General features: G+C 31.6%; 5 protein-coding genes across 5 annotated transcripts; all 5 read right to left on the bottom strand.

The window, feature by feature from the left end:
* Positions 1-2,647: 2,647 nt before the first annotated feature.
* Positions 2,648-3,757, bottom strand: LOC122523254 (cuticle protein 79-like). The gene is made up of 5 exons (XM_043644913.1): positions 3,746-3,757; positions 3,320-3,500; positions 3,123-3,230; positions 2,933-3,042; positions 2,648-2,845 (listed from the first exon to the last, which is right to left on the bottom strand). The coding sequence occupies exons 1-5, from the start codon at positions 3,755-3,757 to the stop codon at positions 2,648-2,650; spliced, it is 609 nt and encodes a 202-aa protein (XP_043500848.1).
* A 1,873-nt stretch (positions 3,758-5,630) lies between these two features.
* LOC122523347 (ATP-dependent RNA helicase DBP2-like) lies at positions 5,631-6,958 on the bottom strand. The gene is made up of 3 exons (XM_043645026.1): positions 6,841-6,958; positions 6,006-6,447; positions 5,631-5,932 (listed from the first exon to the last, which is right to left on the bottom strand). Exons 1-3 carry the CDS (start codon positions 6,850-6,852, stop codon positions 5,631-5,633), a joined length of 756 nt encoding a protein of 251 aa, XP_043500961.1. The 5' UTR covers positions 6,853-6,958.
* Positions 6,959-9,562: 2,604 nt separating this feature from the next.
* On the bottom strand, positions 9,563-11,368 carry LOC122523253 (zinc finger protein 512B-like). The gene is made up of 3 exons (XM_043644912.1): positions 11,361-11,368; positions 10,063-10,325; positions 9,563-9,879 (listed from the first exon to the last, which is right to left on the bottom strand). Exons 1-3 carry the CDS (start codon positions 11,366-11,368, stop codon positions 9,563-9,565), a joined length of 588 nt encoding a protein of 195 aa, XP_043500847.1.
* Positions 11,369-13,744: 2,376 nt separating this feature from the next.
* On the bottom strand, positions 13,745-14,977 carry LOC122523252 (tol-Pal system protein TolA-like). Its single transcript, XM_043644910.1, has 4 exons — positions 14,630-14,977; positions 14,365-14,561; positions 14,047-14,284; positions 13,745-13,906 (listed from the first exon to the last, which is right to left on the bottom strand). The coding sequence occupies exons 1-4, from the start codon at positions 14,975-14,977 to the stop codon at positions 13,814-13,816; spliced, it is 876 nt and encodes a 291-aa protein (XP_043500845.1). The 3' UTR covers positions 13,745-13,813.
* Positions 14,978-15,718: 741 nt separating this feature from the next.
* On the bottom strand, positions 15,719-24,910 carry LOC122523251. The gene is made up of 6 exons (XM_043644909.1): positions 24,875-24,910; positions 19,733-24,014; positions 16,710-17,876; positions 16,488-16,645; positions 16,208-16,397; positions 15,719-15,993 (listed from the first exon to the last, which is right to left on the bottom strand). The coding sequence occupies exons 1-6, from the start codon at positions 24,908-24,910 to the stop codon at positions 15,719-15,721; spliced, it is 6,108 nt and encodes a 2,035-aa protein (XP_043500844.1).
* Between the last annotated feature and the right edge of the window lie 361 nt (positions 24,911-25,271).

Here is a 25,271-nt window from a genome sequence, read left to right as displayed (position 1 = left end):
TTTTTTATGTTTTGTTTTTAATATCAAGATTTTAATTAAAACACTCAATAGGAAAGAATAATAGGTCGTAATTTAATTTGAATGCTGAATTTTAATTTAGATGTTCTATTCTTTTTTTTTTTCTTTTTTAACACAATATACGAAACAAAAAGGAAAAGCGAAAGAGATATATAGAGGGAGAAATCGGAAGTCTGGAACGACATAAGCTCTACGACATAGATAACTTATAATACTTATATTCTTGGATGAACGGCTCGATGCCCCCGAACTATCATTTCGCCATGGAAAGTTTGTCTCGGATTTCGTTAGATTCGAAAGGCTCTTTTATTTCCAATAAGAACATTTTTTGAGGATATATTATTATTTTAATATTATTCTTAGAATATATCGAGAGAATTTACGTACAAAATTACGTATCTAATATCCTTTATTTACCTTAACTTTCTTTTTTTCGAAACTATAATATAATAGTATAGAATTATCATCAACATCAAACATTTTAATGTTGTTATCAATTTTCAGATTTATTCATTATTGTTACGTTAATAAATAATACATTTCTTTCAAATAGAATACCGAATGAATTTAAACACCTAATAATCGAGAAATACATATAAAATGAATTAATTATATTGTTGCGTAGATACGTTATGAAAGAAAAAAAAATACTTTTTTGACTATAAAAAATCAAGATTAGGAAAATTAATAATATAGGTTTTGTTGTTATATAGCAACGAATCATGGGTTATTCTTTCCTAATTTTTTTTTTTTTTCAATATTACCATCACGGTGATAGTTCTGGAGAATAAGTCAAGTTAGAATTTTACTTTCGCCACAAACTACCTCTTCTTTTACCACATCTTTCCTTTCTACTTCTTTTTCAGTATTATTTATTTCAACATTTTTACACAAATGTATATACATATAGATAGACTCACGTGATATATTTTTTTAAAACATTCCTCTCAAGTATACCGCGAAATTATATAAGAAGGATATAATTGCACGTTTCAAGTATTTATAGCGTGTCTTAAGAAGAAAACAATGAGAATTATTTTTTCTTTTCTTTTTTTTTTTTATGATCATTATTATATTCAGATGAATAGAATGATCAGTAAACATGAGCGTGAAATGTTTGCTTTCCCCATCGATTTTCCAAGCTAAGGTATTTTTCTTCTTCTTCAAAAAAAAAAAAAAGAAAAATGTTCAGTCTATCGTGAATCTCAGTAATAATTATAGTTTTCGGAAGAGGAAATAAAATGTAAAGTTTACTTTGGTATCTACTTCCTTATTTTTTATTACGTATTACTAAGATAATTATATTATTGAATAATTAATAATAAATAATAAATATCTGAATATTACTAATTACACAATAGTATAATTATAATAATATTTGACAATGAAATATTGATAATCTAAATTATAAAACGATATGAAAATAACTATTATCTGATTAAAACGTTCCAATTATATTATCCAAATAAAGCATAGTAATTTTCATCAAGTTAGAATTTGTATCCAATCAAAAAATTCTTCTACAACCAAGCAAACTTCCAACAGAGATACTTAAGAAATTACGTTACAAGAACCCGTGTTACACCTTAAGCAAAGAAATCGTTCAACTTTTTTGAAACTTCTTTTATACGTTGCCAATTTTCTGATTGATAGGAATCTGATCAATTACTATACCAGAAGAAGAATTTTTTTTGGTATTCGAAAGGAACGGTACTTCTTCCGGCCATTCACTCTAAATACACACGTATACGAACCTATGTTTAAAGTTCATCGACTTTTTGGTAATTCGAAATATTAGATCGTTACCATAGTCTTGTCTACTCTGATTTAATTTTAATGACCGATTATTATCTTACTTTTGGTGAAAGGTAATATTGTCGAAGTTCTTTTCTCTCATTAATTTACAGTTCATCAAATAAAAACTTTTACTTCCTTCCTTTCTTTAATGAATAATATTATATAAGTATTGATAGGTTCCTTGAGTTATGTTTTACAGTTCACGTATTAACGTTCTAATAAATGCAATAAAATAAGTTACATAATTCATAATCAAGCATTACAATCGAATTCTAACAAAGATCATGTAATAATATTGGTCATAATGATTAATGATGCTATTCGATAAATTTCTTTTTCAAATTCTCCTAAATTTATTTCCATTGTCAAAGTTTTTTAACAAATATCAGTAATAAATTTCTAATTTTATTTTCTTTAACGAATAAGCCTTACAACTCCGAGAGAGAGAGAGACAAATAACATTCTATAATTATCTCACACAAGAATATAATCTTCTGGCATTGAGTAATAGTATTAATTTAAAGGTAAGATTGTCCTAATTACCCAAACGTTTACCTTCAAAATTAGAAGGGTTCATTTCTCACTCGGTTTTGTTACTATAGGTTTAATCTTCTTACGAATAAAATTAGGAACACAAAATGTTAGTTTGCATTCTTCAACTAAGATATTTTTCATACTGTTTAATTATTTTAAAAAAACATATTAACAAAAATAATTAATATTTAAAATTAAATATTAATAACAATTTTTATTTATTTACATATAACAATAAAACTTTATCATAAATAAAATCAGATCAAAATATAACAGAGTCGTTTTAATGTTACAGGATCTAGTAGTGTTTATAATGTTTTGATTTGTGCACTATTGTTTTATAAATTGGTATCTTGATCGGTATTGGTTTTAATACTGGTACAGGAATATGTTTGTATACTTTAAAAGGTACTGGTTTTTCAATTTTATAAGGTATTATCTTTTCGACCGGAGTTGGAACTTTCTTCTCAACTTTCGTAATCACTGGTTTTACTACCTGCAAATTTGATACGGATATAATTGTCATATAAAATCTAGTGACATTACTTTACTCCATTAATCAGTATGACGTTTCCAAACTTACTTCGTATGGTACAGGTTTAGGAACAAAAACGTTTACAGGATATGGTTGTGGCTCCGTTTGCACCATAAGTTTAGGAATGTTGATGGGAATTTTTTTCACCACTGGTACACCTAAAAATAAATAACAATTAATTAAGAAGAAAAATTACAATAAAAAGCGTTTAATTAATGATATATTATATTATGTTCACCAATATGTTTGACGGAAGGGATAAAATTTAATCCATGACCACCATAACCACCATAACCACCATGACCTCCAAGAGATATTCCAGAATCCCAGCCACCTCCTAAATGACCTCCCCCTAAGATCAATAATTATCCAAGATTATTTGTTAGCAGACGATCAATGGGCTTTGATAATGACCCCCTGTCAAAGCAGTTTCACCTAAATCTATGGCCGGTAATTCGTCTCCATGATGAACTGAAATTTCTCCAAGAGTGAGACTACCTCCATAATGACCTCCTAAATCAAAACCACCATTATGATCTCCAAGAGATAGACCATCAAAACTTAATCCAGATCCATGAGAATAACCAATGATGGTAGTGCACAATATGAAAGCTTTCTAAACAAAAATTTGCACGACACTTTAAATCACTATTTTGATTACCTCATTATATTGGTATATTTTTTTCTGTTTTTTTTTTCTTTCCAAATTCTTAACACACTTGATAAACATTCTATTTTTGTTTTTACTTTTTTTATTTTTATGTGCAAATAAAGTTAGAGAAAAAGTCATTTATGTGATGCAAGGTTTTATATTGGTTTAGCATTTAAAAGTATCATCTAAATTAACACTCATTTACGTACGATCCTAATCATATTTAGCCAAGTAAATTCATCTATGCTCCTCTTGTAGAAATAGGTTAACTTGTGATAAATTCTTTAAGTGTCACTTTATATACCTCTTACCATGAGACTGACCACTGCCCCACTATTTTCCACCTTCACTGTACCACGTTGCTCCGATTTGTGGAAATACCACTGCGGTTATTTTGTTCACCCCTTTTTTCAATTTATACTGAAATTACGTAACATTTTATTTCCGTCTTTTACGTATCAAACTCATTAAAAAATTCTTTTTAATATCCTATCATTAAATTCCTCTTCATAGAATCTAATTAAACTAAGAAACAAAATTTATTCGGCCGAATTCGATAATTAATAATAACAAAAATAAAAAATTGTTTTATAAAACTCGATTAAATATTTGTAAATGAAAAATATTAGAAAAAAAAGCAAAAAACTTTCTAAACGTGATTTATATTAAAATATAATTATACGATCATTGGTGTCTCTTGAAAAATTGTATTAAATTAAAAAGAAAGGAAAAAAAAAAAGAAAAATATAAAAAAAATTTAATGAACGCTCATTTTGTTATTGTTAAGTTCGTTAATGCGACTTAAATAAATGTGAACGACGAGAAGGCTAAGGCTAAGGCCGTCATAGTTGTTGTCTCTTCTTAATCGTATTAAATAGTCACGCCTCATTTGCATCAAACGATTACATTGATCTTATTTCAAACGGTTGGATTAACTCGACTCGGCCATTCGCTTTCCATGGAATCCGTGGCAAATATATTGAAATTTGCAGTGAAAGCCGCAATTATGTTTCTTTGCGTGCGGTATACACGTGGATCCATCACACGTTCGTCTATTCTACGGGAAATGAAAGATAATAAGTAATGGTGGATTGTACCTACGTAGGTGAACATAATATTCAAAATTAAATCAAAACTTTATTGGACGTTTTAAATTTAATCTATGTCCTATTAAAATAATATTACACCTAAGATTATTATAAATACTATAATACTACTATAATAAGTATAATGATTGATAATACTATTATATACTTAAATACTTCGTTTAAATCTGAAAATTAAATTCCTATATATATAATAATAAATTCCTACATATATTTTGACGTATAAGGTGTTATATACAACCTTATTATGAATAACAATAATAATAATAATAATAATAATAATAATAATAATAATTCAATTATTCGTGTGTAATAGAATAGAAAATGTCTATCAATTTCAAAAAATTTGATGATTAAATTGAAAATAATGGAAACAATTTATAACAAATATCAAATCGTTTTAACATTAAAAGTGTTCGTTGAAACAATCTACGTTTAAAAGGATTATAGTTAATTAAGAGTGAAATTGAGTGTCTCTGGTGGAACGACGTTTTATACCAGAGGACGATAAACTCTTATATATTTTCTACGATGCATCTATTTTCTCTGAAATGAAAAAAAATACTCATACCGCGTTAAGAGGTGACTGTGTAAGAGGAATACATTCACTCGGATAGGACTTTCACTGATGTGAGATTTGAGATTAGGGGAAAAAGCTTTGATATTTTTTATGATTTTATATTTGATTTCTTTTTATTGAAAAACAAAAACAATGACGTACAAAAATATAACGTTATCGTAACAATGTAGCACCAAAACACACTTATAACATAATTAATGTACTCGGTGATACCAACATGAGTATATACAATATAAAAAAACAAGTATAACGTAACAAATTGGACCCTAAAATTTTTCTAAAAGAAACAACGAAGAATTGTCTGCCTCGTGTATTTCATTCTCAACGTATCCAGTCGTCTTGACTCAGTTTATACCGTGCCTATAAATTTTCTCAAAGACGAAAGGAAATTCTCTGTTATTTTTTATTCTAGTGACCCTTTTTTGCATGATGGTAGATAGTTTTATAGACAGGAATCCTGATAGGGTAAGGTTTAACTACTGGCACTGGCACGTGTTTCTCTATTGTTATGGGAACATGTTTCTCAACAGGTACAGGTATATGTTTTTCTACTGGGTACGGAACCTTTTTTTCGACAGGTACAGCAACCGTCTTCACTATTTGGATTGGGACAGGTCTTGACACGGGTACTGCAACAGGGTATGGTTGTGGAATCCCAACAGCTACCGGATGAGGGACACCTATTTTGACCGGATGTGGTACTGGTATACCTAAAAATGACATAAATTAGATGAACATGATGTTAATCTGTTCTTTTTTTTTTTCGTTTCAGGTAGGACTTACCTATCTCCTTGTAAACTGGTACAGCAACAGGCTTGGTAACTTCAACGTGTTCTGATACTGGTACGCTGTGAACGAAATTATGACCACCGTCTAAAGAAATTCCATGACTACCCTCATCACCACCGTGTCCACCACCATATCCACCACCATATCCACCACCATATCCTCCCCCAAGAGACGAATAATCCTGATGTCCTCCATCTAAATGGCCACCACCCGATTCGAAATGTCCTCCGGAAGCTTCGAAACCACCACCTCCGTGACCACTGGAATAGTCGCCACCACCATAGCCACCACCATCCCCTGAAGTTCCATAACTTTCTTGATCCGATCTTTTGATATTTTGCAAGTGCCGAACTATTCGCATTAAATCCTCATGACTGTAACGTTGATCCACGGTTACTGGCGCGGCCGTGGCCAAGGACAACAGTGAAAGTAATACCTGCGAACGAAGGTTAAGTTCAAGTATAGAATACCTGTTTTCTAATCGAGAAAGATAAAAAAAAAGGAATCACCAATTACGCGTGAAGAGTCAAATTAAGATAAGATAAGCTTGGAAAAAAATAAATGTACTGAAGTTATATCGAATTTAACAACAAGAACAACAACAAAAATGAATTTCCGGTGTCTTTCACCTCAAATATCAAGAGAAATCGTATCAATAATTTCATACATTTACTCTGCAATTAATAATTTTTTTGTTTAAATTACAAATTTTTTTCTCTATTTTTACGAATTAATCGTTAAACGTTTAATCGTGAATGTTCCATTTTCTTTTCTTTTTAGTTTTTTTCATCCAATTTTTCTTTTTCTTTCTCATATCTCTACTACTCACGATTTTATTCATGATCGAACACGCGTCTCTTTGTACAAAGTGCAAGGATGCCTTGTTGTTAGAAGAGATTTCTTACTGAGACTGATACATCTTCGAGCATACCTCGTCTTAATATACCATGGGGCCTTTCACTGTCGACGATGTAATTTAGTCTCGGCTAAGCGTGCTTGGAATCCCATTTAGTATGTACAATTGTTTTACTGTAAACGCTTCGTCGAGCACGTGAAAATAATTGACTACCTCGTAGTATTCTCTATTCGTTTACAGTTCGGTCATTACTTATACAGTCAGAAGGGTGAGCGACCATCTATTGCAAACCTTCGTGAATTTCATCTTAGATTTGCTACACATTTATGGTCCCGCTACGTTACGTCAATACTAAAACGATTCGTTTGGAACCCTTTGATCTAATCTCACTTCCGTTCACGTTTACATAGACATCAAATAAACCAATAACTATATGTATGGTTATAACACTTATATTGGTTGTGTGTATTGCTATTTGGATTATTATTTTATGATATGACTACATTTTGCATAATAATATAGTAGATAGTATTAGTTATATTTTATTAATATACCTAATTGTATTGCAATAATAAGTAAGGAATTAAAATTTGTGGAAATGAATTCGTTGTAGTAAATGAATATAAAAATTTGTTTAAAACAAAAGAGAAGGTAAAAAAAATGCTTCGAATTAATGTCTTAACCTACTATATTATCGTAGATGCTTTCAGTTTTGGTTGTAAATTTCAAAAAAATGTTACACGCGATAAAATATATGACCACTTATAAAATTTACGCGTATCGATTTTAATGTAGATATAAATTATCTATAAATCAAGTTCTTTACTATGATAATATATTATCTATCATACTTATCCGTTAAAATTTACAAGTATCGATCCTAAGTGGATATAAATCGTGATCTATAAATCTAGTTCCAAAAGTATGATAATGTATTATCTATGCATCATACTTACTTGTCTACCAACAAAATAAACTTATGTGAAAGGAGTAAAACGATATCAAGGAAAGAAGAATAATTTTTTAACCGACAAACCGTAACGAGAACTCGTTTGTTAACATTCTCGGGTAAAGAAGACGCGTCTTTGAGATTGCTAAAAAAAAATTAACTATCGTATGAAAGTATCTGTCATAAGATACATCAACGACTAATATTCTGATCTCACTTGTCGGTTTCAAATATTAGATTGTACGATAAACTAAACTGACAAAGATAGATTCAACTTTACTTTCCTACATACATTAGATACATTATATATTCTCTCTCTCTCTCTCTCTCTCTCTCTCTCTCTCTCTCTCTCTCTCTAACGATATTATAATTCCTACAAACGACACATACACACGTACACATCTTGTCGTAGAAATATACATTCTATCTCTAGTGTAATTAATTTTCTACCGAACACTGGGAGGGTCAGTGAAGCTTTTAGAAGCTTTTACGCGGCATAAATTACATTTACGTGCTACATCTTTCTGTAAAATATAGGGGAAAGAACATTACGAACTTCCTATTGCGTTTTCACTATAAAAATATTCATAAGGAAATTAATTTTTCTTTCTTTTCGTTCCTACGAAAGATTAAATTCAACGACTTAAAAGAAACAATATTGATGAATTATCATAATCATTGTTTATTAATTATATTCTTTTCGAGTTAGTCAAACCGCTCTTGTGTTTATTTATGTCATTAAAAATAATTACTTAAATGAGTGGGGTTGCATCATGCGACAAAGCACGATACGATTTGCATCACGTATCTTAATTGAATAAAATTGCATTACATTCCTGGTACACATGTCTAACGCATACAAACATACAAAATATGTGGAGAGAGCATAACGAAAGCTTTACGAGATATTATCTCTTAATTATAATCGAGAAAACTCTGCGAGGCCGTTAACACTGGTACATGATTAAAACTTTATGAATTCTTTGAAAATGCACAGAAGGTAGAAAAATTAATTATTATCTAGCATTCTTTTACCATCATTCTAGTCATTTCTTTGCCTCCCATCCTCCCCCCCTCTTTAACCCCTTTCGCATTTCCCTCACTTTTCTTCTTATCTCGCGTACGAATAAATTAAATGTTAAACGTTCAGTTACCTCATACTCGTTGAATTATAGCAAGAAGAAAATTTTTGAATTCATATTTTTTACGAGAATATACTTATTATTAACAATGAACGTATAATAAAATATACATTTTTATTGAATTTGTTTTTTAAACTATTACGTGAATTATTGTTAATTATATATATATTTAATAATTGCCTAATCAGATTTGATTTAATGAAAGAAAATATCTTTTAATTGAAAATATAAATAGAATGATATAAAATATTGAATAATAAATTTTTTGGTAAAAATTAATATTTTATTTTGTACAACAAGGTAACAACAGTTAAGTATTATAAATACACAATGTAATACTATTAGCTATGACTCGAGACTAAAACTTATAGGAAACAACGTGTGTTTTTTTTTCATATGTTTTATGGCAATATGTTTCATCGAAAAATTCTTTTTAGTTTTTTTGTTTCTTTATAAATGGCAATCTTTCGAAGAAATTTATGCAGTTAATGAGTATGTGTGCGTGCAGACCTATCTTTTTTATTTTAATATGCTTATGTCACATTCTGTCTGTTTGTCTGTCTGTCTGTTTGTAAATATTTTTTTCTGTATTTTTTTTTTCTTTTTAATGACTCCAACCATGACCGTAACTTTTAACTTTATGATAAACGTGTTTGTAAACTGGTATATGAATCGGATACGGTTTTTCAACGGGTACAGGTACATGTTTTTCTATAGTGATTGGTACAGCTTTTTCGACGGGCACAGGTATCACTTTTTCTACCGGATACGGAACTTTTTTCTCAACGGGTACCGCTACTGTCTTTACAACTGGTATGGCCACTGGTTTGGCAACCGGTACGTGAATTGGATATGGTTGAGGTACTCCTACTGCTACCGGATGCGGAACTGCTATTGCAACTGGTTGAGCTACTGGTACTCCTAGACAATAACAAACATTTAATTCTTTTCTTTTTTAACAAACAAATTACATTTTATTATTTTTATTTATGGTCATTAAAATTCGTGTAATTAACTAGACTTATAGAATTGGAACATAATCACTTATTGGGTTAGGAAAAAAATTCAGGAAAATGATGAAAAATTATATGGATTAGAGCTTACCAACATTTTTTATAACAGGGACAGGTACCGGCTTCGTAATCTCGACGTGTTCGCTGATCGGTACAGCCTGTACGGAGTAATGTTGTTGTGCATGACCTCCATAAAGACCATGATCGAGACTTGAGTGAAGGCTATGGCCTCCACCACCGTAAGAATCGTAAGAAGAACCGTAAGAGCTTATGTCTTGATGAATATTTCCATAAGAATCGTGAAGAGACATGTCCTCGTGTCCACCATAACTCGAACCAAAATTTGTTGATATTCTGCATATCATAAAACAAACAAAAAATATAAAAATTTATAATTTCTAAGATTTACAAAATAATTCATTATATTTTTATTAATTTTTTTCAATAAATTCGTAAATTTTTTGTTTAAAAAGAAATCAAACGAGCAAATATTATTGTTAAATCTTATAAAATTATAATTTTCAATACGATAGTTATAATTTTATTCATTAAATATAGTTACACACACACATGCTTATTTAAAGTTAATTATATTTTATAATAATACTATTATTATTATTATTATTATATTATTATTATTAAATTGAATAATATATTTTTATACTTTACATACCCTTGCCATCCACCAGAATTAACGCTCAAACAAGTCCGGGTAAGCAAACATATGACGACGAGCTGAAAAAAAATACCTATTTTTAGTAAACATAAGAAGGGTAGCTTTCTTAAATCAAGAAAGGTTATTTCAAAATGGGTCTCGTGTTTTCTTTTTATCGGAAGTAAAGAAAGATAGAGTATGTTTCCTATGGTTCTCCAAGGAGATACTTGACCTCGATAAGAGTGTACAGTCTAGAAGGAGATTGTATGTCTACAAGACGTTTACTTTAGAAGGGGGTATTGTGTCCAAGAGACTTTCGATTTATCAGGAATTTCGATAAAACGATTCACTACTTTCGCAAATCTCCACGTTGTATATACATATACTAAAAACCATAAGGTTGTTGGTCATGTTCTTTGTTTATTTTGTTGTTGTTACTTTTATTCGTCGTACTTACACAGGACAAATAATACATTGTACGATCTGTTTGTTTGTTTATTTGTTTTGTGTTTGCCTTTGTTTTTTGTTTTTCTTTTTTTATTATTATTGTTATTATTTAATTAGAATGTGATAAATAACGAATGGACGTTAGTATGAACGAAAACGTAAGGGATACTGCAACTTGTCGGAGGTTGAACGTTCGTTTTTATACACAAGACGCTTTCTCCCTCCCACCCCTTCTTAGTTAACAGCAAACGGTGGATCTCTCGTTTGAAAACCGGACTTACACGTACTCGCCCATATTCTATTCGTAAATCGAGAACTATGATAGTCGGTAATGAAATCCAACACTTGCAATGGGTTGACTTGTTTCCCACCTTTTTAAGCTAATAGCCAATAATCTTTACACGTGTACCGATGACATTGAACTTGAAATGGAAGAGGAAACAAATATCTGATGAAAGATAAATGATAAATATAACAAATATGCGTAATCAATTTGATATTAATTGTATAATAAATTTTCTTTAATATTTTTCATTAAAGTTTTATGATTTAGATTAAATTGTTAAATAAAATCGTGTTCAAGCTCCTTCACCATCCGGATCCTTCGAAGAATGTTAGTCGAATGCAATGCGAACGTCCAAAGATTGGTGAACGACCGGTGAATGTAGTGAACACGCCCCATGTGTTAGAAAACAAAATCTATTAGAGCCACAAAACCGATGAAAGTGATTTCCTTTTCGATCCGGACATCCCTTTCTTTCGTTTTATCCCCAACATACCGTCGCGCCAAGAATGAAAGCATCTGTTCTTTCTAAAATACCTTTCGTGTTAACCCAAAGAAAAAAAAATTAATATCAAGAATATTTGGTATCAGATACGTAAATATAAGTAATAGTATGAAGAATATAAGTGACAGTAATTGCGACAATGATTTAGATTTAGTTCATGACCAATACGTTTTCCACCTTTTTTTAGTTCGACAAATACATCGTCGCATTGGAAAGTAATTGATATGATCTGAGAATACCAATAATATTTAATATCATAGTTGAATTATTACAAAAATGTTATTCTTAAAAACGTAACTTTAGCCCAGTAGATGAAAGTACCTTTTCTTGTTCTTCGTACTTTGCACTTGGATTAAGTGTATATAATGCTAGGAAACGAGGTTAAATATAGGTGCAGTGAGAGTAGAACACGCAATACGAAAGGAAAGCAAATAAAATTGGGTGAAGGAGAACGCAGGAGTTAGAAAAAAGGATGGCAAAAAAAAAGCTAACCGACTCCGATGAAAGTATTATCCGGTTCGGCGTGAAAGGTGGAGGATCATGGGGGGACGTCTCGTTATAGTAGCAAGACATCTCTTAGCAATTCGATTTTACTCATTATTATTAAAAATAAAAGATTTTAGATAGTTTGTTATTTATTTTTCTACACTGGTGGTGGAATCTTTCTAAATTTACATTCAACGAATCCACCCCCATGAATATTAAGCCCCAATTATAAAATAAGTGAAAATAATTAGGATACAATTGAAATACATATTTTATTTTAATTCGTAACCCAAAAAGGAAAAATGTTATTAAATTTGTCTCGACATAAATACATGATTCACAAATTTTAACGTTTTATTTTTATGTAAAATGTGACCAAAGGAAAATATTTTTCTATTCATAAAAATAACACAAATATTTTTGTTCCGTTTACGCGTATAGTATTTAATATAGATTCAAGATTATATCACATCATTAATGAGAGGAAGTTTCCTTGGCAACTTTCGTTCCGTTGCTCAATAACTAACATCTTGTAACTCTCTTTTTAATTGATGATATTCCCAAAGATCGGAAGCAAGTAGTTATCAATAAATAAACAAATACTGTCGTTGAATAAATCTGGGTCGATCTAGAGCCAACAGCGATTCTGAATCGTTTCTCAGAATATAAAGATTTCTTTTCAAGAAAGAAATAGCGAAAGAGGATAAAATGTTGTAAGTGAAAACAAAGTCTTCTAATAACGATCTATTAAAATCTTTGAAAATATGTTCTTGCTATTCGTATAAAAAGAATTTTTTCTTTTAGAACATTCTATTATTCTCATAAATTTTTTTGTTTTTAATCTTAAGCGCAAGGATAAAAAGTTACGGCGAATTTCCATCAATGTGTTTGAAAATATTTTTAGGATTATTTTACATACAAAGAATGTTCCGTTCAATTTTATTTGACCAACAAAAATTTAATTTTATTTAATGTAAAACTTCTCCCTATTCAGTTGTGATTACAATTTATTTCGTGGAAGTTATTATTGGGCGTGTTCCATGAGAAATTCCTGTGAAGGAAAGAGAAAGAGAGAAAGAATTATGTATGTATGGTCAGGAACAGAATCAAGTGAAAGGATTCCGGTAGACTCGAGAGTACATCATATTGTAGATTCAGTGCAATGACTTCGATTGGCGCATGCGTATATGATTAGGAGCAATGACCTTATTCTTCCTACGAACCAACTTACTTCCTCTCTATTTAAACTATGACAAATTTCTAATGTCTATATAAGAGATGGTATTAAATTATAATAATCATTAGGAATAAAACAATATATTTTGCAAACAAATTCTATTTATAACAAATACAAAACATGATTAGATATGAAAAACGTCCATCACCAAAAAAAAAAACAAAGAGATTATATACTATGGATTAAAATTTTCTAATTTTGATTGACTGCTCCAATTTGATTGTATCAATCAACCCCAGGGATGGTGTACGGATTTTGAAAATGCTGCATTTTCAACTGCATTTGCTACTGCGTTTTCTTTTGCTGCGACAATGTCCTTTTCCTATAAAAAAAACAGAAGAAAACAAATTTTTAGGATAACACTTTTTAATAATAATAATATGAATAATAATAATTATATATCTTCGCATCTGGTATTTATGACAAACAGATAATTATTAATAATATAATAATTAATATAACCTTAGCTTCTTGTTCGCTTTGGGAGATTTGCTTATCAACATCTTGTTTTCTAAGTTCAGCCGCAGTGTCAGCAGCATTTCTCTGAATAGCAGCAGCCGCAGCAGCTTCCCTTGCGGCTGCAACCCGTTGTGCAGCAGCCACAGCATCTTTCAAGGTTGCCAGTCTCTGTTGAGCAGCGACTAACTGTTTCGCGCTGGCTCTTGCTTCTCCCTGGGCATGCGATGAAATTTCTTGTGATCTGGAAAACAAATAAATCAAACATTTGATATTGAGATTTAGTTATTAACACGTGTAATTTGTTTGTTTCAGGTAATCTACCTCAAAGCAGCTTCTCTAGCAGCAGCTTCTTTACCAAGTGCAATCTTTTGTTGAACCACTGCAACTTCTTTAGCCTCAGCAACTCTTTGTTGAGCAACCAAAACGTTGTGATTAGCTTCTTTAGCCTGTTGAATCGCTTTTACAACTTCCGGTGGATAAGCAATGCTTGGAGTTCCCGGTGATGGATCTTTCAAAGTCTACAAATAATATTACAATTATTAATTAAATTTCATGCATTCTTTAATTCTCTGATCAAAATTCATACTTGTAGTGCAACGTTATGGGTCTCTTGAGCTTGAACTTGTGCAAGAGCAAGATCAGAAGAAATTGGGGAGTTCCATGGGCCACTAGCAAAACTGGTAGGTGCCCAAGCAGTTGCACCGTAAGCTGGTACAACCCCAAAAACGTCGTAACCAGGCGGGCCAAACAATGCAACACCGCGTTTATGTTTTTTCGATTCCATTTTCGATTCCGTGGCAATAGCCACAGCGAATACAATAACGATCTGACAAATAAATTCAAAATATTTGTTATAAATTGTAGAAACAAACACGATCAAAGTGATACGAGTTGAATATAATAGTTTTCTTATTACCGTTGCTATGGTCTTCATCTTGATAGGATGCTGTTGGAAGAACTGATACTGTACTGATGAAATCTCGCGTATATATACGAGTTCGAAATCGATCAGAGAATGGTTTGAAATCTATGGACGATGTAATAATGATATTAATTAAAACGATTAAGTCAACATAAAAGGTAAAACTCAAGAGACACGGTTAACAATTATAGGTCTTCATTGTCTAATAACTCTTGATTCCTCTGCAATACTATCACCATGTACGAGACCACTTATAAACCTGGAAGTCAATGATTCAAGATTATTATCTTCGTATCTACGAATTCAGGAAATCATCTAGATAGTAGCTTAGCAAAATATATTTCCTGCACGGTATAGATATATTTTGAACATGGTCGTTGAGATTTGATTTAATCGATGAAACATAGAAACATTTCTAAAACGCATTTTACTTGTCTTATTATTAAATGTTGTGCTATCGTGAAAATGACGTTGACGAATATCAGATAATATTCCTCTCACTTGATACGGTATACGCTATTCTTATTGTAAAAGTATTATATTTGAAGAGTGTTAGATGATTTGTTAGACGGATTGTGTGAAAGAATGAAAAAGACTCTGTTTCTGTCGTTTAACATAAAAAATTGTAATTCTGATGTACATAATACAAATGAAATATTTTCAAAATTAATTTATTTTAAATTTACTGGAGATACTTAAATATATATATTAAATTAGTTTTAATTTACAACTAATTGATTGAACTTTTATGTTTCAAATTCCTGTTAAATCATGAAATACTTTCTCGTTGTCGAATGATCGATGTTTAGTATTAGGTATGGTAGGAAAGTAAAATCCCCTATTATTAGTCAATCCTATTGGATTGTTAGATACACTTTCGGTAGCTCTTTTTCTGGCGTCAGAAAACTTTCGAGAATTTTTCTTCTGGTTGTAGATAAATGGATGGTTTTCTTCATCATTGGATTGTTTATTATGATCGAGGAATCCACCTTTTTGATATTTTAATTCTGGTGCTTTACGATTATATTCTGTAATATTAAATTATGATAAATAATTTTAAAATATACTACAATCTATATATATATATTTATATGCAGAAATTTGGCCGAAGGTTTCAAGGTCATTTAAAAAATTCATTACTTTTTAATCAAATTTTTTAATAAATAAATTTATTTTTATGACATTGAGACCTTGGCATCGCGCACAAACTATATCTATATTATAAATATTAATCTTCCTTACTATTTTTAGTTATTGATTTTTTGTAAAAATCATCAAAATCTTTGTCATCATAATCCTTCCTAAAATATTTACTCTTCTTCGGTTTTTCTGATTCTCTTTGACTCTCGTATCTCTCACTCCCATCTTCATCTTCATCTTCGTAATTAGAACGATGAGGTTCTGATTCATGATCATTACTATATTTAGAAGACTGTCCATCATCGTCGTTCTCAGACGATGAGTAGTTTACAAACTTGGTTGAGATCGTCTTGTCGTCATCATCGTCGTCTTTATTATTTACCTTTGAATATTTTCCAAATTTCTCGTCGTATTCTTTAAATGGAAATGATTTTGAAGGAACAAAATCACTTTCCGAGGATGATTCCTTCGATGGTTTTGCCGAATATTCTTCCTCGTCGTTTGAATTATGACCATACTCAGTTTCAACACTTTTGTATCCTACAATAATATATTACCAACATAAATATATAAATAAAATGATACAATATATATTAATACGTACTTTCATCTTCGAAATCATCTTCATCGTCATTTTTTAAAGGTGGTGGTGGATTAGTTGTAATTATATCAACATCCTCGAGTATCTCACCACCTGGTTTAGTATTCAGATTCACCTTTTGATAAGGATTAATAATACGAGAAGGTTGCACGGTTTGGAAATGTAATTGTGGTTGTGTACGAAGAGGTTCATAGGTACGTGGTATCTTTGCAAGATCGGAGGAACCTGGATAGTGTGATACAGTAGCTCCTTTGTATTGTGGAAACTCTGGAGTACTGCTAGCCGTCTGAATAGGAATCACTTGGCCCTGAAAGCTCGAAATGGACGATTGGAAAGGTGATATATTGTTTCCTTGCCCTATCGATTTATCTTTTACATCGATGATACCGAAATTTAAGCTAGGTTGTTGGTAATTAAGGTTGTGGTTTAAAAGCACTGGCTGGGTTTCGAATGTTCTCAGGTAGTCTGGTAAATTTTCAGAATTTGTAACTCGTACTACGGGCAATGTTATTTTCTTCATATCAGTTGTTTCCTTTTGTGGATAATATTGCGATAATTTTTGAGTAGATTCACTTTGATGATTTACTGGATAAGTAAAAATGTATTCTGAATTTTTAGGTCCTGGATATTGAGTCCTGTATATCGGTAATTGAACCTTGTTGGCAGGAACTTCTTTTTGAATTGAAATGTCCGATGATGAACTTAACTTATGGTTTATTAAAAATGGGTTCTCGTAATGCATACCAAACATATCTTCTACAAGTTTCTTCTGATTATCCTCGTTCAAATTTGTACTTGATTCTTGTAATTTATGGATTTTAGATGGCATTACAGTTCTGTACTGTATCGTCGGTTTCATTAATTCGGAATTAATGAATGTTTGCCCAAAGTATGGTGTTGAAAATTGTCCCAGGTTTGCATAGGGTTGGTTTGCTTGATAAGGTGATAAAAAAGACCCATCTGTAGCTGGATTCTGATTAATTGGTATTCGTTGATGATATTGCGAACGTGGCCCAGGATTGTAATTATTAGATGTTACCGATTTGGTACTTTCTTCGCTGTTAAATGATTTTTGATTAGCATCTAAAGATGATGGTACATATTTAGATGATTTAAAATCTTCTGATTCTTCTGACGAATTTGGTACATTTAACGCTTTAGTTATTGTAACTATTGAAACAATTATGTAAAAAATCTGCAAAATTTATTTCAAATTATTTAACTTTAAATATTTATCGTTTTTATGTAGAAATGGCTTAAGTTACAAAATAAATATTTGCATTGACCTACCAACATTGTATTTGTTAACAGGTACAAGTTGATACCAATGATCGATCTTAACTGGCTGCGAGCGGCATTCATTCCTCTTTTATATTCTGTGATTAGTGATGCGAAGAAACAGAATGGGTTACTCCATTTCTAAATTAAACAAAAAGTGTCGATAAAAAAAAGGCGAAGTAAATTTCTTCTTTCTTCTTCTCTGGTCCATGACGTCAATTGAACGGCTCGATTTTATTGTACTGTCTTATCTTTTACTCTCCCTGATCAACTTTTTCGTATTACATTTTTTGTTTGTATTTTTATTTAGACAATACTGGAGGAATATTGTGAGAAAGAAATGTATATAACAAGATTATTCTTTTATCAATAATTAATACTTCAAATATATTTCTTAAATTTCTTTTTCACCTTCACCTTCACCCAATACATTTCCTACAGCATCGTAGGGAAGTAATAAATCATAGACATTACATTATAGTTCCTTCACTGCCGCAGGAAGCGGATTTAATGCCTCGATGCACGTCAAATGGGACACGCTTTAATAATTTTATTACCTTCATATAACGTACATCAAATCGGAAAATGTTCCTAAGAAGGAAATAAATCATTATAAATTTCTTATTTTCTATATATTATATTATTATTTCTATGTAACTGTTATTCAGAATAGATTTTCTAGACAACTTAATTATATATATATATTCAAAAGTAACATTCATTTTACTGATATACATTTATTTGGTTATCCGTTAACTCTATGCCTTATGAGAAAATCATTTATGTTAGGTTCATAATTTTTATGTTGTCATTGGGACTGGAATCTGAGTTTTCTGTTTTATGGACGACTTCTCCAATATTTCAACTATCTAAGGCTCATCATTAACTTCTTCATGATTGCGTATATTATTTGTAATGGTATGGTTTGTTCATGCATGTATAGGTATCATAATTTAGGTTGCTCAGAAAGTTTTAGTCGATTTTATGAACTATTTTATTTGTATTAAAGATATCCATCAGCACGAGCCTTACGTGCAATCCAATTGATATATGCAAATATGTTGTTTACATATAGAAAAATGTAGCTAAATCAATTTTTTGAATATGATTATACATTAGGAAATTGACATTAACTTGTAACTATTACGAAACATATTTTATGATTAAGAAAATCTCACAAATACGAACCAGAAAATTAGTTTTTTTTCAATGCGGAACGGCGGATAGGAAAATGATTTGATAACACACACTAACACATACATACCCAAACAGTCAGCAATATTTTTTTTTTTATATAAATTATAGGAAGTTTAATATTTTTTACTTGTCTTACATTAATATTTACAATAACGATATTATCGTTTTTTGTTTTAATATAATACGAATATTCCTATACTTAAAGAATTGCTTATGAATAAGCACAAAGATATTTTTATTGAGAAATTATGAACTGTGTGTGTGTAACTAGAAAAACAGAAAAAAACCCAATCGACGTTTAATTTTGATTATTCCCTGAATCCATTTTATGTTATAATAATTTATGAAAAAAGATATTAACTGTTTTGTTGTACAGATAACATATTTTAACTACTTAATTCTAGGAATATTATTTGTACACGAGTACAAGCCGTTGCAATAGTCGTTGTCGTAATAAATATGACATCGCAATTACAGGAATCGACTAATTTGATTTCTCACCTAGTAAATTTTTCATTAAATTTACGCGGCACCGTTAGAATCAATGTTACTTGACCTAGGCATCATACGCGAAGAAACATCATTGGAATTTTTGTCCAAATAACTTCTTAAAGTATCGTTGTAAAATTGTTCCTGTAACCTTCGTTTCTCGTCTTCAAAAAATTGACGTAATTGATCCCTATTACGAAAATAATTAGGTTTATTGCCAGATGGCAATTGTTTGTTCTTCATCAACAAAGCAAGAAGATTATGCATTCTAGGATGATTAATATCATACTTGTTACTTTCAGCGCTACTCGAAGATCTAAGTTCTTTAAGGAATTTACTGATGTCATCAGCAGTTGGTGCTGATGTTGTAAAGGTTGGGTAATCATCGGTCGACGAGGGTTTCCAAAAATCGGAGTAACTAGGACGATTTACACGTACTCCGTCAATGTTACTTGCTGATTCTTCCGGACCAATCGGTTTCGAGTTTAGTGCATTTGGTTTGCTATGTCTAGGACCTTCGAAGTGACTATGACTATGATGATTAAATCTTGGTAGGGATGAGCCTGGTCTCTTCTTGCTAGGTTTTTCATGAAAATGACTCGTCGGATGAAACGAATTTGGTTTCGGGGGTGTCAGAAAATCTCTCAAATGTTTCGTATTTGATGAGTATGGTCGTTTGCGATTATGTTTGTGTCGGTGTCCATGACGCGTGTGTGTGGATTCTGTTGGCTGTGTTTTCAGCAACTCTTCCAAAGTCGCTAAAAATGGATCTGGTTTCTTCTGATCGCTCCCAGGACTTGCCAATTTGCTCGCTTCGGTCGTTCGGATTTTATTCTCGCTCTGATAAGCTTCAAGTATTTCTTTATTCTGTTTCGTGGTATCTGGCAATGTTGCTTTCAATCTCATCAATTCATTTTTCAATGCTGCGATATCGTTCGGTTCGACGTGAGTTTTATTATTCGACGACTGAACCTTTCTATCGTTGTTCCACTTTTGTGAGTTATAAATTGTTCTCAATGATTCCTTAAACATTTCCTCAGCATATTTTTCTAAATCAGTTGTTAATTTGGGTTTTGTTAATAGTTCACTTTGGGCTGCGAATGATGGTTTATAAAAATTTCCTTCTGGCATCATTGGGACCAAGTTCAAGGGCTGCTGAAGTGAATCCTGATTTTGCAGTTTACTGTTGAGAACATTCTGATTTTTGATTACGTCAGTGTTAGGAACAAAATTGATCGGATTAAAGATTGGTTTTTCTTGATTTTGTGACGTCTTCATGTCCATCGTTGAAGTACTCGGGTGATTTGATTTTGCCTCAATTTCTGCTACAGAATCTATATAACTCGGTGAAGGTGTTATCAATGATATCGGTGTTGAAGTTACAACTGGTATCGGTGTTGTTATAATAGGGTAATGAAGAGTTTGAAGAGGATGTACTATACTAGTGTCCACTGAACTTGGTCTAATATTTGGGTTTATAATCTCAACATTTTTAGCCCCAACTTTTGGAAGATGTGCAAAATTGTTGTCCTGTGGTGCATTGACTATGTTAACGCTATTGATCGTTTGACTGCCAACAGTATCGCTGGTTTGATAAGGGTAATTTGTGTATTTATTATTTCTTGTAGCTTGACCTTGCTGCAATTGCAATTGTAATTGGTGTAAAACGTTTTGATACTGCGCATTTTGTTCTTGTAATCGTGGTAAAAGAAAATTCATATTATGAACGTTTTGGGACGCTTGTTGGTTCAGACTTGTCTCATCCAGTGGAGGAACTGGATGATAAAAAGGTACTAAACTTGCAGTTTGTAAGTAAGTCTTTGTTTTCGACATATTGTTGTCGTCTTTTATGACTCGATATGAATTTTCTTGAGATATTGGTCTAAGATTAGCTTGGGACACATAATTATTATCATTAGATTGTACTTGCGAATTTTGTCCAACCGAGAAACTTGCGGAAGCTAAAATATTTCCACCCGAGGCTGGAATAAAAGTCTTTTTGCTTTGCGAATCTGCCGTGATTAGATTAACTCGGGTTACCGGTGTAAATTGAGGGGATGGTGTTGTAGCAGTGTGTATAGGATAATTAGGAATTTGAAAGTTACCTTGAGAGATAACATTTTGGCCTTGAAGTCCATGAGGATTAACTTGTATGTTATATTCAGGATTGGTCTGTGCCGGTGCTTGGAGAAGATTAGGTAAGGTTTGAATGGTCGATTGTGGAACAAACAAATGTGAAATCCCTTGTTGCATTTGATTCACCATGATTTGTTGTAAATTAGAAGTAGGACTGGTAGTAGCAAAAGCGGGTCGAGGAGTGACGTTATTTGGTAGGTTTTGAACACGTACATTTTGCAAAGTTGGATTTAGTCTAGTCGTGACAGCGAATATTGGAGTTATAGTACTAGAAACATACTGAGCATTCGAATTTGATGTAATTTTGTTAGGAAAATTTGTTTGGTGTGGAACGAGCACAGTATGCGTAGGATTTTGGAAACTATTTTGACCAACAATAATATCCGGTATTGGCGTAGATATACCAACGTTCTGTATATTTGGTAAATTCGTTAAAGTCCTTGGCACGTTCGATGCTGTTACTATGTTCTGACCAATGGTTGATTGATGTGGACCAAGAAGCGGTGTATTAGCTGTGCTAACTGTACCAATTGGTGTAGGTGTTACAAGATTTTGATAAACCACATTAGAAACGTCGAATCCTTGACTGTTACCAAGTGCAGTAGCGTGATCAAAGTTTGCTATTGACATTAGACCAACTGGTATTACGAGATTTGATTTGTCCGTTGGACTAATCTCAATACCATTTGAATGAGAAATTTCAATATTCGGTCCTAACTGTCTCCATCCGCTATTTGACGTAGATTTCACATTCTGCTGTTTTTGCGATTTTTGATGTTTCATTTGTGATGCACGCATTCTAGATTCTTGAACTCTTTCCTCGGTACTATCATCCTCGTTACGATTCCTATCATCATCGACCCAAGCAGTTGACTGTCCACGTTGTCGATGGGGTTTCGATCTCGTCGAGCTAGGTCGTTTCCTGTAATTTTCGATCTCCATACTGTCCTCAGTAACTGTTCGATGTTCCTTCGGTAATCTCCTGGACGATTCCACGTTGTATGGTCGTCTTTTACTCTTACTAACTCTTCTGGGTTTCTCTATATAATCCATATAATCCAAACTATCATTTGAATCATCGTTAGAATCATCTCGATCGTAACTGCGTCCTCTTGCTTCCTGACGATATCTATTGTAAACATTTGATGATTCAGCAGTAATCGCATCAGAATTTTTTAAATGATTATCAGTGTTAACAGGACTCGGAGAATTACTTGACGATTGTCTATCAAAATTCAATTCAATCTTATACTGATTGGGATCTACAACCACTACAGGTTTCATGAATTTATGCCGATTTTTAGATCCGTTTGATGATGAGGATGAGCTATCATGATAATTTCCACTCTTTCTATTAGAATCATCGTCCTCGTAGTTCGTCCTTGATGAGGTCGATGTCTCAATTGTTTTTTGCCTGGTGGTAGTACTCTGCCCATGACCGTTATAGTTCACGGTATTCCGCTGATGGTAATTACTCGTTACTTTCTCTGGTTTTTGAATCGTTCTTTTCTCATCCTTCGTAGCACCGTAAGAATGATAGCGATCGTAAACGTTCTCTTGAGTCTTAGCACTTTGTTCATTCACGGTACCATAACTCGTCGCATAACTATTAACTCTTTTTCTTCGATCCCTTTTACTTTCGTTAATTGACGAATTGTCAGTCTCGGTGTCATCGGGTTCACTTAAATCATCTATGTATTCGTAAAAATCATTGTAATTAGCTATCGCTGGCGTATCATTGTGAACTTTTAATAATTCAAAAGTATTCTGATCGTCTTGAAATTCAAATGATCTGCGATTCATACCTGAGTGAGGTAAATCTAGAAAGATTCTTGCTTCCGGCGAATAAACTAAATCATTTTCAAGTTTTTCCCTGTCTTTCTGAATATTTCTATTAACATTAAGAATAAATTCTGCTGGTTTAGATGAATTTTCTTGATCGTCGTATACGTTTCTTGGATTCAGTGTCGTAGCAGTGATGAATTCAACGTGTTGCTGATAACGTTGTGTAATTGTGGCAGGTGTCATCGGTATAAACCCGTTTGAGTTTTCATAATCGATCGAAGTATCAATCGGGGGTGGGACAGTTTTAACAAATGTCCGAATATTTTCGGAAGCTGTTGCAAGCTGATCCAAAATTGTCTCATCTTGAGATTCCTCATTGTCAGATCCTCTTGCATTTGGCCAACACAGGAACAATACAATGATCTGTTAAAAAAAATAAAATTTTAATTAAAATTAAACGATAACAATGTTAACAAACGTTCTGCAATTAAGTATAAGAAATAGCGAATAATAAATAAAATAATTTTTTATATAATAATCAACAATTGAAGATAAGTAATGACAATTGAATGCAGTATTTGCATTCAAAATAAAAAAATAAAAAAAAAGATCATTCGACCTTTGTGTAGGGGTAAAATGATGTAACCTTTTGTTGCATGATTGAATGTGTATAAAAATTAAGAATTAAAAAAAAATGAAACTTTAGAAGAAAGTACGTTAGAATAATAATTCAATGGAACGATGATATCTACGAGAATTAGTGGAAAGTCCAAGGTTTTGACCCAGAAAAATAAAACAAGACTGTAAAAGTAAAAATGTGCAAAAGCAGAGTGCGTGTTGTATGTATTCAAGTACTGGATGTGCACAGGAGCAAATCTTTCTATAGACTTTCCTACCAATTTACGAACATAAGAATTCATTTCGCAGCGGTAATGTTCGTTCCTTATAAATTAGATTACCGAGAGAAAAAAAGAAATAGAAATATACGTATAACAACTTTCTATGTAGTATACCTAGCACGATTTCCGAAAGCGTGGAATATATGTATGTATCTCGAAATAATATTCTTTCAAATTTATCTACATTTCTTTTATCTATTTTTTTTATTTGTTTGTTTTTGTATTTATTTTTTTTTATATTCATTTTTATTATATTTTTCCAAGAAAAACTTGTCACTTCGATATATAATTACAAACTGTTTTCACTCGCATTTACGTATCTCATTAACGAATACAAATATTATTTGGATTAGCAATTATTTTTAGAGTGGTAAATGAAATTACTTCGGTGGTATGTTCATTAATCTTTAGAAAGTCCATTATCAACGTTCTGTGTGTCATTTTAATTCCGAATAATATCTTCTTTATCCGATACTCAACTTTTCCTTTAAATAATTCTTAAATAAAATTAAATACTAAAAATAATATTATTCGTAATAATAATACTTTCGTTGAATTTAATCTTATCAGAAGTAACCAATGAGATAATCATGTCGATACAATGTACTTTTTGAAAAAAAAGAAAAAAGAAATTATTTACTTACGTAATATAAAAACATTTCCCTACGATCTTCCTTGGTAGCTTCTTCCCATTAAAAAGATGATATCAAACGAAAACTTGGAAAATTGCGGTACTTATCACAAAATAATTCGAATAGAAAAATTGATGTTATTTTGTTCG

Source organism: Polistes fuscatus, unplaced genomic scaffold (assembly GCF_010416935.1).
Source record: "Polistes fuscatus isolate 324 unplaced genomic scaffold, CU_Pfus_HIC Scaffold6, whole genome shotgun sequence".
In the NCBI taxonomy this organism is placed as follows: Eukaryota; Metazoa; Arthropoda; class Insecta; order Hymenoptera; family Vespidae; genus Polistes; species Polistes fuscatus.
This window is presented reverse-complemented; position numbering and strand designations above follow the sequence as displayed.

Bases quoted from the DNA above. Each gene is read 5' to 3' on its own strand.
- LOC122523254 (XM_043644913.1), bottom strand. The intron at 3,231-3,319 runs GTGAAACTGCTT...TCTTAGGGGGAG, and splicing joins ATTACCGGCCATAGATTTAG to GTCATTTAGGAGGTGGCTGG. The intron at 3,043-3,122 runs GTGAACATAATA...ATTTATTTTTAG, and splicing joins CCCTTCCGTCAAACATATTG to GTGTACCAGTGGTGAAAAAA.
- LOC122523347 (XM_043645026.1), bottom strand. The intron at 5,933-6,005 runs GTAAGTCCTACC...TGTCATTTTTAG, and splicing joins ACCAGTTTACAAGGAGATAG to GTATACCAGTACCACATCCG.
- LOC122523253 (XM_043644912.1), bottom strand. The intron at 9,880-10,062 runs GTAAGCTCTAAT...GTTATTGTCTAG, and splicing joins CCCTGTTATAAAAAATGTTG to GAGTACCAGTAGCTCAACCA.
- LOC122523252 (XM_043644910.1), bottom strand. From the start codon at position 14,977: ATGAAGACCATAGCAACGGTAATAAGAAAACTATTATATTCAACTCGT. The intron at 14,562-14,629 runs GTATGAATTTTG...TATTATTTGTAG, and splicing joins CCCATAACGTTGCACTACAA to ACTTTGAAAGATCCATCACC. The intron at 13,907-14,046 runs GTTATATTAATT...TTTTTTTTATAG, and splicing joins AAAGCGAACAAGAAGCTAAG to GAAAAGGACATTGTCGCAGC.
- LOC122523251 (XM_043644909.1), bottom strand. From the start codon at position 24,910: ATGGACTTTCTAAAGATTAATGAACATACCACCGAA. The intron at 16,646-16,709 runs GTACGTATTAAT...ATATTATTGTAG, and splicing joins AGATGATTTCGAAGATGAAA to GATACAAAAGTGTTGAAACT. The intron at 15,994-16,207 runs GTAAGGAAGATT...TTAATATTACAG, and splicing joins AAAATCAATAACTAAAAATA to AATATAATCGTAAAGCACCA.